Source organism: Gymnoscopelus microlampas (assembly GCF_963454915.1).
Source record: "Gymnoscopelus microlampas genome assembly, chromosome: 3".
Classification (NCBI taxonomy): Eukaryota; Metazoa; Chordata; class Actinopteri; order Myctophiformes; family Myctophidae; genus Gymnoscopelus; species Gymnoscopelus microlampas.
The window spans coordinates 21,375,390-21,392,679 of NC_139940.1; the positions used below are offsets into that span (position 1 = coordinate 21,375,390).

General features: G+C 43.2%; 1 protein-coding gene across 2 annotated transcripts; it reads left to right on the plus strand.

Moving 5' to 3' along the window:
• Positions 1 to 330: 330 nt before the first annotated feature.
• phldb3 (pleckstrin homology-like domain, family B, member 3) lies at positions 331 to 16,467 on the plus strand (the record flags this gene model as incomplete). Of its 2 annotated transcripts, none has more annotated exons than XM_084050389.1 (14): positions 331 to 477; positions 756 to 866; positions 1,091 to 1,228; positions 2,115 to 2,243; positions 4,244 to 4,447; positions 6,441 to 6,551; positions 7,789 to 7,890; positions 7,994 to 8,081; positions 8,819 to 8,984; positions 10,354 to 10,441; positions 11,088 to 11,237; positions 11,534 to 11,744; positions 11,953 to 12,038; positions 15,737 to 16,467. In XM_084050389.1, the coding sequence occupies 14 exons, from the start codon at positions 331 to 333 to the stop codon at positions 15,869 to 15,871; spliced, it is 1,866 nt and encodes a 621-aa protein (XP_083906515.1). In that variant the 3' UTR covers positions 15,872 to 16,467. The 2 variants fall into 2 exon arrangements, with proteins under 2 accessions (XP_083906515.1, XP_083906516.1); XM_084050390.1 differs by having other exon boundaries at positions 11,537 to 11,744.
• Positions 16,468 to 17,290: the final 823 nt, after the last annotated feature.

Genomic DNA, 17,290 nt, shown 5'->3' on the forward strand with positions numbered 1-17,290 from the left:
CAAGGACCTACAAAATTATATGTATTTGTTCCCCCCCCCCCATCTGGAAATATTTTGTTCCAGGGACCCCCCAGAGAAGCAAAGATTTTAGTTAAAAATGTTTGCTTTAAAAATATGTAAATTCAAAGATTTGCTCAAATGTTCACTATTTTTCAAAAATAGCAGATCTACAAGCTCATAGCGCGGCACTCGGTGCAGCGCTATGGCCTTGTATATCTGCTATTTTTGAAAAGCCAAAGTATAAAACAATGGTTTAAGTGGTTACACAGATGCGTTCCCGGTTTAATGGGTTAAGTATCCCCCCCCCCCCCCCCCCTTCTGACCTCAGAAATGCCCCGGCACACTATGGACAGCCCCAGGAGCCAATGGGAGCAAGGGCTGAGGCCACCGTGGATCACACAAGTGGCTGGAGGACAGAGTCCGATCTCATCGGGGGCAGAGTCCGACACGGAGAGCAGCAGCACAGAGAGTGAGAAGGTAAGTGAATGACTGCATTCAGGTGATGCTTTTTATGACGCTAATGCGGTCAGCGCTGTCACGTGAAATGCCATGACATTAGCATGTCGTGCCAGTGCATGTAGCTGCTGTGAAGTATGCCTCAGGGCAAGAAAAACATACAACTCGGATGCCAAATTTTTTACAACACTCTCCATTCCCCCTTCAATAATCAGCTATTGTTTATTTCTTTAGTAGGGTTCTGAATTGAAGGTTTTGTGTGGTCACTCACTTTTATTTTTTTTTATCCACTCAAACAGTCCCGTACCAAACATCTAGAAGTGGGATCAACAAGGATCTTGCCATCACCCTCCATGCTCCAACAGCGAATCACAGAGATCAATCAACAGAAGGAGGAAGTAAAGATTGAGGTGAGTTGATGAATGAAACTCTGTGTCACCGATGACGGCTCTGGAAAAATAATTTATCATGATGTCTACAGGTACATGCTTGCTGGCCTTCGGGGTTTTTGCTTCACTTTGCCGCCGTATGCCATTTCAAGATGCCAACATACTCACAGTGAAAGAGCATAGTCATCTGTTTCTCAGGCACCATTCACTATGATTCACCTCTGTGTTATCTACTGTCCTCTCAGCTGCAGCTGGAGATCGCCCTGCTCCAAGGCGAGCTGCAGACGGAGAGGAAACAGCTGCACAGACACACACAGCAGCTACAGGCGCTGCAGAACGAGGCCAGACATCTTGAGAAGCACAGACACACCGACAGACACAAAGTAAGAGACACACTCACATCAGGTATTGTCTACCTGTCGTGTTTGAAGGCCAGACCGCACCAATGCAACTAGCCGCAACTGCCATTGGGGATAATGGTTGCAAGTAGTTGCATGTTGCAAGGAGTTGCATTGGTGTGGACTGGCCTTTACATTGGGTCATAGTTGCCAGACATGACATGGGAAACGACTTGGCATGCATTGCACACCAACATTTTGTGTGCATAATATACACAATTGTATTTAACCCTTTTGAGTTAGTCACACAGAGGTCAACCATGTATTTTCTGAAGAATAACTGGCTGAGACGAACAACACATCTTTATAATAAGCAGTATTTAGACATGTCCAATTATCCAATTATGTCATATTGCAGTCTTGTACTATTGTATATCAGTGACACCAGAGACCGAATATTCCATAGAAATGTGATGCCATGGAGCCATAATCTCTCTATAGCAGAGGGTAGTCTCTTGATCAGCAGCCATTAGTTAGACGAAAGGCTAACTTAGCGTCCAACACATTACAATTGGTGCCTTCAATGAACTAAACTCCTTTAGCTACTTCAGTTATCCAAGGGTTTTCCTTTATACCTTGATTATGTCCTTTAATGTTTCTTTGTTTGTTTTTGTGGTGGGATGTTTTTATTAGCCTTGTTATTTAAATATCATCTGGACAACATCATGATCCCCATCACCTCTATAATAATAATAATAATAATACAATTTAACATTTATGAAAGAAAAGTGACGGTCCTTCACATAAAACCGAACATAAAATGTAATCAGCTACAGCATTAAAACATGATGACATATATACAATATAAAGTGCAGCGATTAATATATTTTAGGGAGTCAAACTAACATTTCAAAATTGACTGCGACTTTAGGAACGAGAGAGCCTGGAAAAGGAGAGGAGCAGAGTGGAGGAGTTGAGGAGGTGCTTTGAGGAGAAGGAGTCGCTGATCCCCAGTCAGCCGGAGAGCCAGAGAGGGCAGCTGGCACTGCAGCTACAGCAGGTGATGGCCTGATCTCACAACAGCCACATACAAATGACTGTATAGCTCCTAGCTTCACTACTGTATATAGACCGTTGGTTCTCAAAGTGGGGTCCGGGGACCCCCAGGGGTACTTGAGGGGGTTCCAGGGGGTACCCAACTAAATGATGGATAGGAACCAAATGGACCCTTATGGGTCTGTAACTCTGAGAGTGTACAAATGGAACCAAATGGACCGTAACGGGTCCATTTGGTTCCATTTGTACACTCTCAGAGTTAGATTAACATTGATTTTACAATATGAATTGGGGCCCCACAGATAGAAATGCCATTAAATGGGGGTCCGTAGCCCTAATGCATGTCAAACTGGGGGTCCTTGAAATTAAAATGGTTGAGAATCACTGCTATAGAGCCGTAAAAATCTTCTCCTGGCTTATCTTTTCAAATGGGGGTCCGCGGGCTAATAAGTGTCAATTTGGGGGTCCTTGACATGAAAAAGTTTGAGAACCACTGATATAGACTACAGTACCATGTAGCAACTGGTATTACACATTTTAAACTACTTTATACTTACTGATATCACTCATTATATACTACTATAATATACAGTACTGTCAGGTGGTTAATTATTTTAGTCATTGCCAAGCTGGTACTGAGGAAGAAAATGAACTTCTCAAATTACAGATAATTTATCATTTTAGTTGTGTTGTTGGCAGCTTCACAGAAATTAAATGAAATGAAATACAGAGTCACATCTGCTACTCTGTGAACTGCCTTAAGGACATGGTGATGTGTGTCATGATATACTATATTGACAGTGCTGCAGTATACTATATATACTATATATATGCAGTATATCGTCTGTCACACGCTCGCACACTGTACCTGTGTGTCTTTTAGTGATTTGCTCACTACCTGTTTTACCTGATGTGTCTGAGCTAAGGACACATACAGTAAACAGACTGCTTATTGTACCTGGTGTCTCTCAGAACACAATGATGACAGAGACATGGAACTCGTTTTATGGGTTGCATTTAATGAATGGTTCCATTCCACCCAGGGGCTGTTTGTTGTTCCATGCTCTGTGAAGTCACACATGTACTTTCTAAGGGCATTTGACCAAAACAGGTTTGTGCTTTACAGGGCAAAGGGCATACTGTATTATGTAGATGAAAACAAGTGAAAGAGAGAGCGCAAATATGCTCCATGCTGGCTGTTGTTAAGCTACTGTTTGACAATTTCTCACTCTGTTTTCATGTACATCTTGTTTTCTTTGTCTTATCTTTTGTCACTTCTGGACTTCCAGTGTTATTGTATAGTCTTTGTTTATACTTCCGATGTGAACTTGAGTGATGGAGATAAGCATCGTTTGATTATTGGAATGAAAATGAACTTCTAAACCTCTATGGATTAGCATCCATCGATAATCAAAGTTGTACTCTTTACTTAAAGTCCATTAGAATTACCTTGCTTTTACCAGTGATACATTATTTTCTTATAAACAGTAATAGCACAAAAACAAATACTACTTTTCAAAGCATGTGTTAGCATATGACAAAAAAGCTAACACTTCCCAGGAGCTTCCCCTACTTTTTACTTTTGGCTCGTCCAAAACTGAATATTTGTTTGCCAAGAAGATCTTCCAATGTAAATTAGAAGCCTTAAGACCAGTAGTTTTCAACCTTTTTCATGCCAAGGACCCCTAAATGATATAAATATGGCCGCGGACCACCATCTGAAAATGTTTTGTGCCAGGGACCCCCAGAAGCAAAGATTTCAGTTAATTTTCGCTTTAAAAAATATAAATATTCAAGGATATGCACACTTTTTCAAGCTCATAGCGCGGCACTCGGTGGCGCGCTATGAGCTTGTATATCTGCTATTTTTGAATTGCCAAAGCTAAGTGGTTAAAAATGATTGTGACGCTATGTTAACTAATTTCTCTGGGGACCCCCTGGTACTCCCTCAAGGACCACTGGTTGAAAACCACTGCTTAAGACTAATTAGTCTAATTTGTACAGGAGAAAGAGAAGATGGAGGCTGCAGTTCGGGCTTTTGAGGACTGGGAGTTCCGTGTCTTGGAGCAAGAGAGCGGCATAGACGAAGGAGAGGAGCAGAATGAGGAGAAGGAGGGCCGAGGGATGGAAGTGAGGAAAGAGCGAGTGGGCGAGGGAGAGCTGGAGCGGGAGATCTCAAGTCAGCAGCATGCTATCGGCACCGCACAGGTAAGCAGTTAAACTCCGAGAATTTCACAGCTGCTCCAGACTTGTTTTACAAGCTTATCTACGTTGTCATGTGCTGTTAGTCACTGTTTACTGTGGTTGGCCAGCACCCAGCACGGGATTAACTGCTGCTCAGTCCATTGAGTGTATTAGTGTGAAAAACACACACACACGCACACAATCACACAAATGTTCTCTTTATTTCTCTTTCTGTCTCTTTCTGTCTCTGTCTCTTTCTTTTTCTTTTACTCTCACTGTAAAACAAAGTATTTTCATTCTAGTAGAATGATGTGCCTCCACTTGATATGTTGTCAGTATTTGCATTATTAATTCATGCAAACATACACGCATGCACGTGCGCACACGCGGCTCTTTGTTTCCACAGCCGTCAGTGCGTGTTTGAGGGACCGTCCCTCACACCCCCTCCCCCCCCCCCCCCCCACCACCACCACCAAACAAACACTGACATGAGCGTGAACTCTTCTCTCCTCGCACTCACCCTGTCGTCGGTAATGACATTAGAGGCAGCCCTGAGAACCACATAAAGGGGAATGATGAAAGAGAAGAACAGGAGGTGTGGTGGGATTGGTTACAGGTGAGGAAGATGGAGAGACAAGGAACGATGGAGAATGACTGGTTTGAAACAGGAATTACTAGCAAAGTTCAGGGCTGGTCCATCAACTAAGAACTGAAAGAAAGGCAAGTGGGAGACGAGTTTTCACAGGGTGACTGACATGGTGATTTGAAGAGGGCTTTACTGCAGGGTGACCATGTTCAAAGATTTAGATATGCTTATTGTGTTTTGGTGCACATTGTTGGTTTCTATAACTGGTTAGATTATTAGATTAGGATTAGAAGGGCACTCGGGTAGCGCAGGGTTAAAGTACCTGCCTGCCACCACCGCGGAGTCTAGGGGGTTTGAATCCACCGTGGTACTTCAGGCTTTCCAAGCGTCTATATACAAACTTCAATTGGCCCATGTTCGGGGGAGGGAGGCTGGGCGGGGAGAGAGTGATCTTTGTCACTGCACATGGTCCTATTGGCTCAGGCTGGGGCAGCACCTGTCAATGGGGAATGTTGAGCAGGAGGTGTAGGATGGAGGCGTTAGCTCCTCCCGGTGGGGGCTCCTCAGTGGCACGTGAGCCAGTAGGTTACAGCAGTGGCAACACAGAAAGATGTGGTGAGGAATTAATTGGCGACTAAATTGAAGAGGAAAAAAAAGGAAGAAAGAATTAGACAGTTATTGGCTTAAAGTCCCTCAAAGTAAATGACTGAGATTTTTATCCCTGCAGTGATATTCTATGACACCTGACCAAAAGATTTACATGAGTCTATTGTGTGGCAGTAAAGATTTTTTTTTCACACTTGTCATATTTTGTAGACGGTAATGATAGCAAGGGCTGCATTTCCATCCAAATATATAATCATAAACTATTAACGTGAATACACACGGAATGAAATGGATTCCAGATTGTGTCTCTTATGGTTTGAGAAGTGAGGAAGACTGCAGAGAGAATGAGCACTGAAGAGATGGGATCGTAGGAGGAGTTCAGGGAGAGTTTACTCAGCTGCACAGCCTGCACTGAAACCTCACTGGAGTTGACAGTTAATTTCTATACCTCTCTCTGTCTCTTTCTATCTATGACACATTTGCTGTGTCCCAAAGACGGCACAACATTTATGTCAAACAATCCTTTTAGCCTTTTAGCCTTGCTCTCATATATCCCTCTCATGCCTCACTTAACTTGTAAATGGTTGTTTGATTTGCATTGTTCCTCCCCAAACGGACTGAGTTGCAATGACGCACTGCATCTATTCACTCATCACTGTCGTGTGATATTGTGTGCAGGAAAGTTTACCTAATATTACAGCACATCATTATAGGCTATATTACATAACCTTGGCCCTAACAGCTAAAATGTCTGCTGTGGTAATGCATCTTTTGAATAGAATACATGGCATTGTGTGCCGAGGGAATAATTTCCCTGATTTTCAGGAACGAGTCCAGCAGTTGGAGCGGCAGCTAAAAGAAATGGAGAGAGAGAAGGAGAGGGAGCTAAACGCATTGAGGAAAGAGAAGAGAGACTTGCTCCATACAACTCAAAAGGTAGGCATAAAAGAAGTTTTACTGAGCTTCAGCATGCTAAACATCTTCTTTTGTATTTGACTTTATTCCCTCTTTGCCATGTCTCTATCAACAATCGGCTGTCTGTTGAAATTGCTGTCAATTCCATTTATTCAGCAAACTATTCACTAATTTATTGGTTTATTTGTTCAATATTTTCCATAGCCTCATTTGATGAATTTAGCTTTTATGTCACCATCTGTAACCTAATTTATTTTATGTTTAGTGGTCCAAAGTGTGTGGTTATAAGATGCTAATTGAACTGTGGTGGGGGTTTGTGGTGTAACCAATGGTATGCCTTTGATAAGAATTATGACAGCACCAGTTAAAACAAGGGGAGGAGACGGGGACAGGGAAGGAGCAGAGAGAGAGAGAGAGAGGGAAAGAGAGAGAGAGAACCTCAAGCTAGAGGGAGGGAGAGAGGGAGGAGTAAGAGATATGAGGGACGAAGGGTGACTGTCTGCTTGTGTATGACAGAGAGGGATAGAAGCTGGGAAGAAGTTTTAAATCCATGCAACAGCAAAAAAGCAACGGTAAGCTCAAAACCGAATCAATTTATGGGCCTCTATAGTGTGTGTTGTCAGGATTTCACTGAGCGGTTCTAGATTAGGGAATGATAACATACAGAGCTGGAGGGAGGGCAGAAGGGAGTGGCAGCCTAGAGGAGGAGAGAGGGCAGGCAGTGGGTCTGACTGTACAACCGGCTCTGTGTGACTACAGTGTGACTGTAGCGTACTGGTGCTGGATGATTATCGTGAGAACCTGCTGTATCGGAGAGAAGCTATGCTGAATACTCCTTCGTAGAGGCCAGTGCTGGCATGTAATAGAGAGACAGACGAGAGTTAAATAATGGCACATGTGCTGACTGAATTGCTCATGTGTTCGTGAGTCAGGGAGGGAGGGAGGGAGGGAGGGAGGGAGGGAAGGAAGCAAGGAAAGATAGTGAAAGAGCGATAATTCTTTAACTCATTAGGGCGAAGCTTGGAAGTGGAGACAAGATTCCATTCTTAGTCATATAGGATATGTCTATTGCTGTCGTCTTTGCTTCTCGCTGGGTATTTGTTACAGCTAAACATTGACCCCAGCTTTGTAGCATGTCAAACAGTCCATTGGTGTTTTTCATTTTTAGCCCGATTCATGACAGTTTAAAACTGTTTTTGTTGTTGTTTTACAGCAGAGTTTTTAAAGCTGAGTCTGACTTTGGTCACTCTTCTATCAGATTTTAAAAGAAAAGAAGCCACTCACCGATTGGTCAAACATCACAGGTTCCGCCCCCTGCATGATGTCACTTTCTCCGCCGACCATTCACAGTTCACCTCAGGTATGCTTTGCATCACCACAGATACTGCATATTTGTATGAGATTTGACATCACTGCATTAATTTATGCTCACGTTTCACAACAATCTGCTACCATTATGCCAGGAACCATGCAAAGAATCTGCAAGTTTACCCCGAAGACGGAGCTCACACCGCCACAACAAACTCACTGATAGGCCGCTTTCAGTACAAGGTGAGCTGCAATTGGCCTTCAATTATTAGTTTATTTTTTGAGTTAAGTTATTAAACCAGGAGCACTGGGACCTGCAACAATGGGCCTTTCTCTTTCCATTCTTACCATTTTGTCCGTCTGTTTGTTCAGCTCCCTCCCTTTTCGTTGGAGTCGAAGGTGTGTCATGACTCATGTTATTGCTGTGCTATAAGCAAGACTTACCTGTATAGACCGGATGAGCAAGTAGAGTTTCTGTATATTGGGTTGACTGCTGTGACTCAAACTCCTTCTATGACATCTGTTTCTCAAACACATAATACACACTTGACACAGAATATCAGGGTAGTTAGATCTGTCATGTCAAGTCATGTTACTGTGTTACTGTGTTACTGTGTGTGTGTGTGTGTGTGTGTGTGTGTGTGTGTGTGTGTGTGTGTGTGTGTGTGTGTGTGTGTGTGTGTGTGTGTGTGTGTGTGTGTGTGTGTGTGTGTGTGTGTGTGTGTGTGTGTGTGTGTGTGTGTGTGTGTGTGTACTTTCCATATGCGTGCTATTGCCAAAAATCATCTTTATTACTGAGACTATAATTCTAGATTGACGATTTTATGTAATGAGTATGTAGATTGCAGATGCTCTACTACTACTAATTCTCCCATCCTAGTATCTCATTGCTTTGCTTTCCTCGTGCCACCTTATGTAACACAATTTGCACTTTAATGCGTATTGTCCTTGTGTGTTTTGCTGTCCTCTTTCTCATGCAGGACTGGTGAGGACAGAGCCAGACAGCCAGAGCCCAGAGGCCTTTGCCTCCCCCCTCACGTCCCACAGACTGAGCAATGGGCACAGCAATGGGCACCGACCTGGGCATAGCAATGGCAGCGGGCTCCTCACGCCTTGCAACAGCGCCAGCAGCTCTCGCACTGCCAGGTCAGTTGTGTAGTTCTTTTGATGGATGCAATTTTCAAAGGCGAAGGAATGTTACTGGTACATTCTACTTTAAATACTGGTCTTTGGGGATGTGAATGGTTTCTAAAAGCGATATAAAGTTGATTGAAAAATCAAATCATTTGTATCTCAGTATCCACATCCACGGCATGGCTCCAGTGTGGTACTTGGACTTCATATGTCCGGTCTGTGATGTCACAAGTGAACAACGTTTTGCGTTGATGAAGCCCTGCATGGGGGAAACGTTCACTTGTGGTTAAAATAAAAAAGACGAGAGAGAAGTTTATCGTGTGCGGACATTCATTCTTTCTTCACTTGATTATTTTTGGGTCCAGCATTATGTTTAAAGAATTAAAGCTACCAGTTTCATTTAATTTCACATGACGCAGTGCTCTGATCATCAGCGCTACTAGATTTTCAGTCGCAAAGCCTGAAAATATATGTGTGTGGAGTTGACCCACTGGCAGTGTGCATATGACAATTTTACAAACACACATTCAAGCGACCAGCCTATGACGTCAGTCATCGTACAGTATATGACTCCAAATTTGGGCCGAGCCCCTTGACTTCCATTATAAATGTATTTTTGAGTGGTGCCAACCACTCCTATATCTGACTTTGTCTGTGTGTCCGGGTGTATGTATGTGTGTCCAATAAACAAACATTGATGACAACATCAATACGGGGCACATCAAAGGCACCACTCTCTTCACACAGGGTGTGATTTTTTAAAGCATAAAACGGGAAAAGCAATTACTGGAGGTACTTCTGGCCTACTGGCAGTGTGCACAAGAAATCTAGAGCCGATATGTCCAGCGGTTTGCAGAATTTGCTCCGGACACACACACACACACACACACACGCACACACACACAAACTTCCTGCAGAGGCATGCCATTAATTAAAACAAATTATTTAAAAAACGACATTTGGGGAAAATGAAATGCTTATATTACTTTTGATGGCAGTTCTCTATCAAAAAATAAGTAGCAAGACAATTCTTTTGCACATTAACAGAAATCTGTTTTTTTTGTAATTGTTTATATTCTAATAGTGTGATTAGTGTGAAGAGTGAATGGAATCATTACTTCTGCTTCCACTCTCACAGAGCACAGACACAACAGATAAATATGATCAATAGTGTTTGGACTTATATCATGACTAGGTAGGCCAAGCTCAACATCGCTTTAAAGAATATTGTATAATATATTTTATTGTCATGCTAGCAATAGTTTTGGCAATAGTCAGCTGTGGATGCCATGATATCTCATGTTGGAATTATTATAATAGCTGCACTGTTGTTGCACCTTCCTCTTTCCTCCCCCTCCTCCTCTTCCTTCTCCCCTCGCAGCCCGTGCCTGGGACTGCTGGACCTGGTGGAGATAGAGAAGAGGCTGAGGGAGGCCAAGGCGGAGAGAGAGAGACTGCTCAGAGAGAGGGTGAGTCACCTGCAGCAACACTGACAGACATTGCTAATCGCCACCGACACACTGCATTAGATATGGCTGTCTGACCGCTGACTGACACCCACGCAACTCACACATGACCGGACCAAGTAAACAGCCAGCAAGCAGATGGCTGAACGCCTTCTAATGCATGTATTCATTATGGGCCACAAATCAAGACGGCAAATGTTCAGCCATATGCTTGTGATTTGGCTCTGTGGATGAAGCTTTGTGTTAGTTAGTTCACTTAGTTCACTGCCAGGTCCTTCACGATTAGATTTGTGTTTTTTCAAGTCAACTTTACAACAATTTAGTCACTCTTTTTGGGGTTTTAGGAAAATGGTAAATAAATCAACTGAATTAATCAACTTGTGTGAAATAATGGGTTTTTAAGATGGCCTGTACGAAACAAAATTCTGTCTTCTAATGAAGTAAGCATAAAATGGCAGCCATGTGAATATAGTCAATAACAGATCTCTGTATGGACACACATTTTTACAGAGAGCGCCATGTGTCATGCAACAGAGTTCTTGAATGCAAACCTTGAGGGGGTATGTAAAAATATCTCATCCTCATTCAATAGTGTGTGTGTGTGTGTGTGTGTGTGTGTGTGTGTGTGTGTGCGTGTGTGCGTGTGCAGGAAGAGCGGCGGCGTTTGTTGGTGGAGGAGAGACGGCAGAGAGAGCTCAGCTCTCCCAGGACAGAGCCATTACAGCCAGAGACACCACCGAGGACAGGCCCTGACCCACAGGAGCAACCAAACCCCACTTCAGTCCCCACCACCCCAGAGGTGACCAACTACAGTACCAAGTATCAGCCGCAAGTCAGACAGAGGCTAGTTACTACGCTTGTAGATTTAATAGCCATTCTTTTTTTCTATCCATCCATCTGATTAGAGCAACATGGCGTTGACTAAAGCCTGAGTTATACTTGTTAGTGGGCTGGTATCGCTCACCAAAAACAGCTGATATACAAGCTCACAAGTATGCAACTAAGTATAAATCAGGCTTAAAGCACACATGGAACGGAGTGGACATTCATCTTGTGTGTGTGTGTGTGTGTGTGTGTGTTTGTGTGTGTGTTCAGCAGCACAGCCTCCCCCTCTTCCTCTCTCCAAACTTTGACCTCCGGACTCATGTGGAGTCGCTGGGTCATGGGGTGGCTGGGTGCATGGGTCTGCGCATGACCCCGCGGCGCTGTGCTGGCTTTCTGACCAAACGAGGGGGCAGGGTGAAGACCTGGAGGAGGAGATGGTTCCTGTTTGACATGGACCACCGGCGACTAGCGTACTACACAGGTCAGAGAAGCCCAAATGTATTAGTTGCGCTCCAGTTTCACGAAAATAGCATATCTACAAGCTCACAATACGTTGTGATCGACTAAAATCAAATGAAGTCTTCTTGTGTAGTTCAGTCACTCAAGATGAATGAAGCCATTGCAAATCACAATTTTGTAGTCAGTCTATATTTACCACATACTGTACTCTCTCTGTTCTCATGCTGCAGACTGTGATGAGAGGAAACTGAAGGGGGTGATATACTTCCAGGCAATAGAGGAAGTGTACTATGACCATCTACGTACAGCCACGACGGTGAGTAAATGGGAACAAATAACGATGTGTCAGCTTAGGTAATTATGATCATTATTACCTCCACTGCCCTTTCAGAAGGTTTTCTTTTCTGTTATTATCAAACTGATGTTGAAATCATTTCAAATTGAAAGAGATGGTCTCTCTTATAAGTGAGAAGTTATAAGTGAGACTGCATGAAAAATGTTCATGCTTTATTTAGACAGGATTTGTATAGTGTCATAACCCCTGATCCTGCTGGTCAGCAATCTGACCAGCAGGATTTCCATTTTCCCCTTTTGAGTATTTATGTAGGGATTTTGGTCTTTGCTCTTATATTTTGCTTAAGGATGCACAATTATGTCGGTCATCATATAGGTAACGGACAATAATAATTGCTTTAAAATGTATTATCAGCATTGGACAGATATAAAAACAATGCCATACTGTATATGGGTGGACCTAGCCCGTATGGCACAGTGGTAAGGTTCTTGCCCACCACCGTGGAGACTAGGGGTTTGAATCCTCTAGGTCAGGGGTTTTCAACCAGTGGTCTGCGGAGGTATTGCAGGTGGTCCCTGGCCATGCATTAAAAAAATGTTTTTTTAATTGTTAATAACTTACAGGAGTTCTTACTGTATTGTATGTCTGATATGAAATGTCAGCTTACCATAATCACAGTAATCCTTAATCATATTCCATCATATTCAAACAAAATCACTGTATTTTATTAGATATTATATCGTCGGTGTCCAGCCGGGACCAGCTAATTCCATTTTCAGTTTTTATTTTATTTTTATAAATCGACGCTATTGAACACCCTTCACATCTGTGTAAAAAATCTAAACATTTGAACCAATGAAAAGTATTAAAAAGCGCCTCAGACGAAAACTCCCAACTCCATTGGATCCTCAAACTGTCCGTCAAAAATAAACAACTCCCCCCTCTCCTCTACACAGTGCTACAGCACAGCATTAGCAGTGCGCGGTGCCCAGTGAACGAGGAGGAACAACACGTAAACAGACTCCCCGTAGTATGTTAAAACTATGCAGTGTACCTGTTTATCAAACAGCACTGACGCTAATGTTATGAAAACAAGTAATTATATTTCTAAAATCTATGAAGTGTTTAATGAGGAGAGCATTGTGATAAGAAGAAAGACGTTCATAGCATTTCTGTCGCGCTAGTGTTCTACTACCTCTTAGCAGAAGTTATTGTAATATTTAAAGTCCTGTTTATTGTTGTTGGCCTATATAATAAGTGTCATGAAGCATCAGGGCATTAATTCACACGTTGTTGTGATGCATTGTGAGCTTGGAGATCCATTGTTAGGTTTTGGGAATCTGTACCCTTTTGAAACCTCTCTCAGCAGCGAGTGGAGCTACTGTTGTTTGGACACCTAACTCCATTTCAGCTTGATTTCTGCTCGTCTGAAACTTCTAACTCCACTCGCGCTGGGTAAAGTGTTGATTTACCCGCGATTTGGGTAAAGTGTTGATAATATAATGACACATGCAAGTATCTCACAATATATACAGTCACTATACCAACTTTGACGAGGTAGTATTGCTTTGTTTTAAAAATATAAGGTTTTCTTCATTTTCTGAAAAACGTATATCTTGTTTTTTCGTTTCCTGAACAATGAGCGTTTTGGAGTTAGCAGTTTCGGGCTGGACAGCAGAGATATTGATATTATAGCTATTTTCTCCAGCTCCCTGTGGTGCATGAACCCCCCACCACTATCGTGTGGGGTGGGTCTATGATGGATCCACCATGCACAACAGTGGTGGTCCCCAGAGATACTCTGTATGGACACACATTTAGATACCTCTAGACACACATCTAGATACCTCCGACTTGGTCAGACATCCATATGAACCCAGTTGGCCGTGTTCACATGAGCGAGAAATTGCTTGTTTTAACCTACTGTACCTACACAGCAACATTTGTCTGTGATGTGGAATTATTTTATTCTCTGAAAGTGACAACTCTACATATCCATGTTATGTTTAGAAGAGAATAATCGCAAAAGCATATTGCGATCATATCTGAGATACTGCACTTGTATATCGCAACTCGTTTAAAATCCGGCTCTTGGGAACAGAGTGTAGTGTTTAGTAGGCCTGATAAAGCAGGTCATAACAAAGCTGTGTTAATCTTACATTTTTGTATCTGCAGCTGCACCCAACATCACAATTACAGTATAACAGGTGTATGGCACCTGTTGAAAAATGAACTTGCAGGCTTATCAAAGACCCTAACCGCCCCAATCACAGTTTCAGATGCTCCCATTTGACAAGTGGCTTCACAGCCACAAGGCCACTGGCAATAGGCTGTGAAATAGCTACCGTACTTCACCCGGAAAATCTGATTTGTATTTTTTTTTTAAGAGCAGACCAGGAACAAGAACAATAATACACTTTGGAAATGCTACCCCCCACCCTCCCATCTTCCTGTGTGTAGAGGCATCCTAGCCTGGTAAACCCTCCCTCCGGAAATCTCATTTCCATTTGATTTCAGGAAGGAGTCTGGCATGAACGCCCATTCTGCAATATTGGGGAGTTTCCAGCGAAATCAGGACCTAACCGCGCCTATCAGCGTCGTCGCTCATCGTTCTGTGATTGACAGCTTACGTTGGCCAATCAGGTGGCGAGTTCGACTGAGCCCGAATGAAGCCGAGTGCAGCCTGAGAGCCGCCGACAAAAGACGAACGGCAGCCATTGTTGTTGTCCGAGTGCCGTCACTTCTTAGTTTCGTTCTTAAAACGGTCTCAAACTTCTTTTTTGAGGCACGGAATTTACTATTAACATATCGTTTGGATAGAATTGAGTTGTTTAACTTCATATATGTGGTCAATTAATCATGACAGAGCCTATTTAAAAATATAAATTTAGAGAACCGGCAGGGGCGGGGAGTGACACGCATGTATCCCAATAAGGCAACCTATTTTCGGCATGGCCGTCCCAAAAGTCCCGTTGCGTCACATAGTCTGGAGCTCGTCAAAATGAACTGCTGATTGGCTGAAGGGGAAAAACGATCATTGGTTGAAGGGGTTGTCAGTCAACGGTATTACTCCCGCCCAACTCCAGCCCACAGCCAATATTGCAGAATGAGCAATCATGCCAGACTCCTTCCTGAAATCAAATGGAAATGAGATTTCCGGAGGGAGGGTTTACCAGGCTAGAGGCATCCTGCATGTAGAAGCATCTACACACATAAACTGCACATAGCCCCACTCACACACCTACCTCAAAATGTAAACATATACCAGGCACACTGGCACATGACACTTTGTATGTCAAGACCACACACCCAAAACACTGTGTAAATGTACACACGTGCACATGCACGCGCACACACACACACACTCACGCGGGGAGACACGGAGCCCCCCAGGGTCCCCATGTACCCCCAGCTACCATGGGTACATTATGACTAATGTACTGCTATTCTTTATAATACTTTATAATAAAATGACTTTTTGGGGTTATCCTTTTAGCTCAATTGTATGACTGTACCCGTACTGTGTGCATTTTTAATAAAGTATTTGATCAATCAATCAATTACTTCTCTGTTAATGTTATTGCTGCTACAATGTTGAAGAACTAAGACCAAATAAGTTTAAAATCGGATATCGGCCAAAATCTCAATATGGTGCATCCCTACTTTTAATGTGATTTGAAATTTGCAAAACCTTTTACTTGGTGTTTCTTTTCTCCCAGTCTCCAAGGCCCAGTCTGACATTCTGTGTGAAGACGTACGAACGCCTCTTCTTCCTCGTGGCGCCAAGTGCCGAAGCCATGAGGATCTGGATGGACGTCATTGTCACGGCAACAGACGAGCACAGTCGTTACTGACCTCAACTCTGTGAGCCATGATCGGAGCTACTGACCTGGCAACATACTGTATACAATTGTTTACCATATCTAAGGGAACAGTTTGCTAGTTAATCCTGCAAATCTCTGACCCAACTCAGAAGCCACTTTGAACTCAGGATTATGAGACCTTGCTCGGCCTGCATAAGACTTTTTTATGTGAGGTGGTTAGAAATGCCAAATGGTCAAAATGGAAGAGGATTCCTAGGTGCTCTGGCAGAATCAAGGGCACTGTTTTCCTGTAATGGCGCTCCAGGGCTTGCACAAGGACACTACTGAACTGCTATATACTGTACCAGTATCGGCTTTTGATTTGCCAGTTTGGCTGACTGGGTGTCATTGTCCTTTGGAGATTTTACTGTGTGGAACTTTATCTCCCCTTTGTGGTCACAGTCAAGTATTACAGGACAAGTGTACAGGACAGCAGGACGTCTATTTTCTTCAGATACAGTAACAAACACTGTGCATTCAATTTTCATATTTAACTTATTTGGAGATGTATATGGATGTGATGTATATTTGAATGAAAACATACACTGTTATGACTGCACTATTAAAAGTATATTCATACACTTTAATTCATTAATTTCTTCTGTGCTGTATACAGTACAACTAGATTATTGGCCTGCTTACAGTACACCTTCCCTCACTGATTCATTTCCATCGGTCAAGATGGCAACACATATGGCAAATGGAACAGGGGCCTATTACACGAAAAGAGAATGAAACAAGCCTGGATTTAAGTCAAATCCAGGTTTGACAAAGTCTGGTCCGTACAGCCTGGTTTATTCCGTTCCATGAACGCCAAGCCAGGCTGAAAAGGAGCGACTTTGTCGAGCTAGACCTTGTCAAGCCAGGCTGTGTCGAGCCAGGATGGTAAAGCCAGGCTTCATGTATTCGTATAAAAGACCATGAAAGTCGATTGCAGAATCCTTGAACTTGACCAATCATGGAGCCCAAAACTAGAGCGGCGTTCTTCTCTGTGGCTGAACAGCAGCACTGCAGCAGCTCATGGAACAGTGGCGTTCCCAGGAATTACATTTAGGGCAGGCGAGATTCCCCCCCCCCCCCCCCCCCACAAAGGGGGGGGGGGGGGTACTCGGGGAAAAATCTCAGGGGAAACAAGTTAACAACACTACACACACTGACTACAAAACTGAAAAACGTTAATAAAAACAATATGCAAGTATAATCAATCAATCAATTCTTCAGCGGTGGTCTTTTCATGTTGTAGTTTAGTAATGAATGGCTCAAGCTGCTCTCAGAGACCCTTTTATGCCAGGTGAGTACAGGTGATGGCCCAGACCCCCACCCCTGGCAATCCTGGTACCCCATGAAGACAAAGGCATACATTTGCATCACCATATAGGCGAGGGTCGCTCTGCTGAATGGATACGGTGG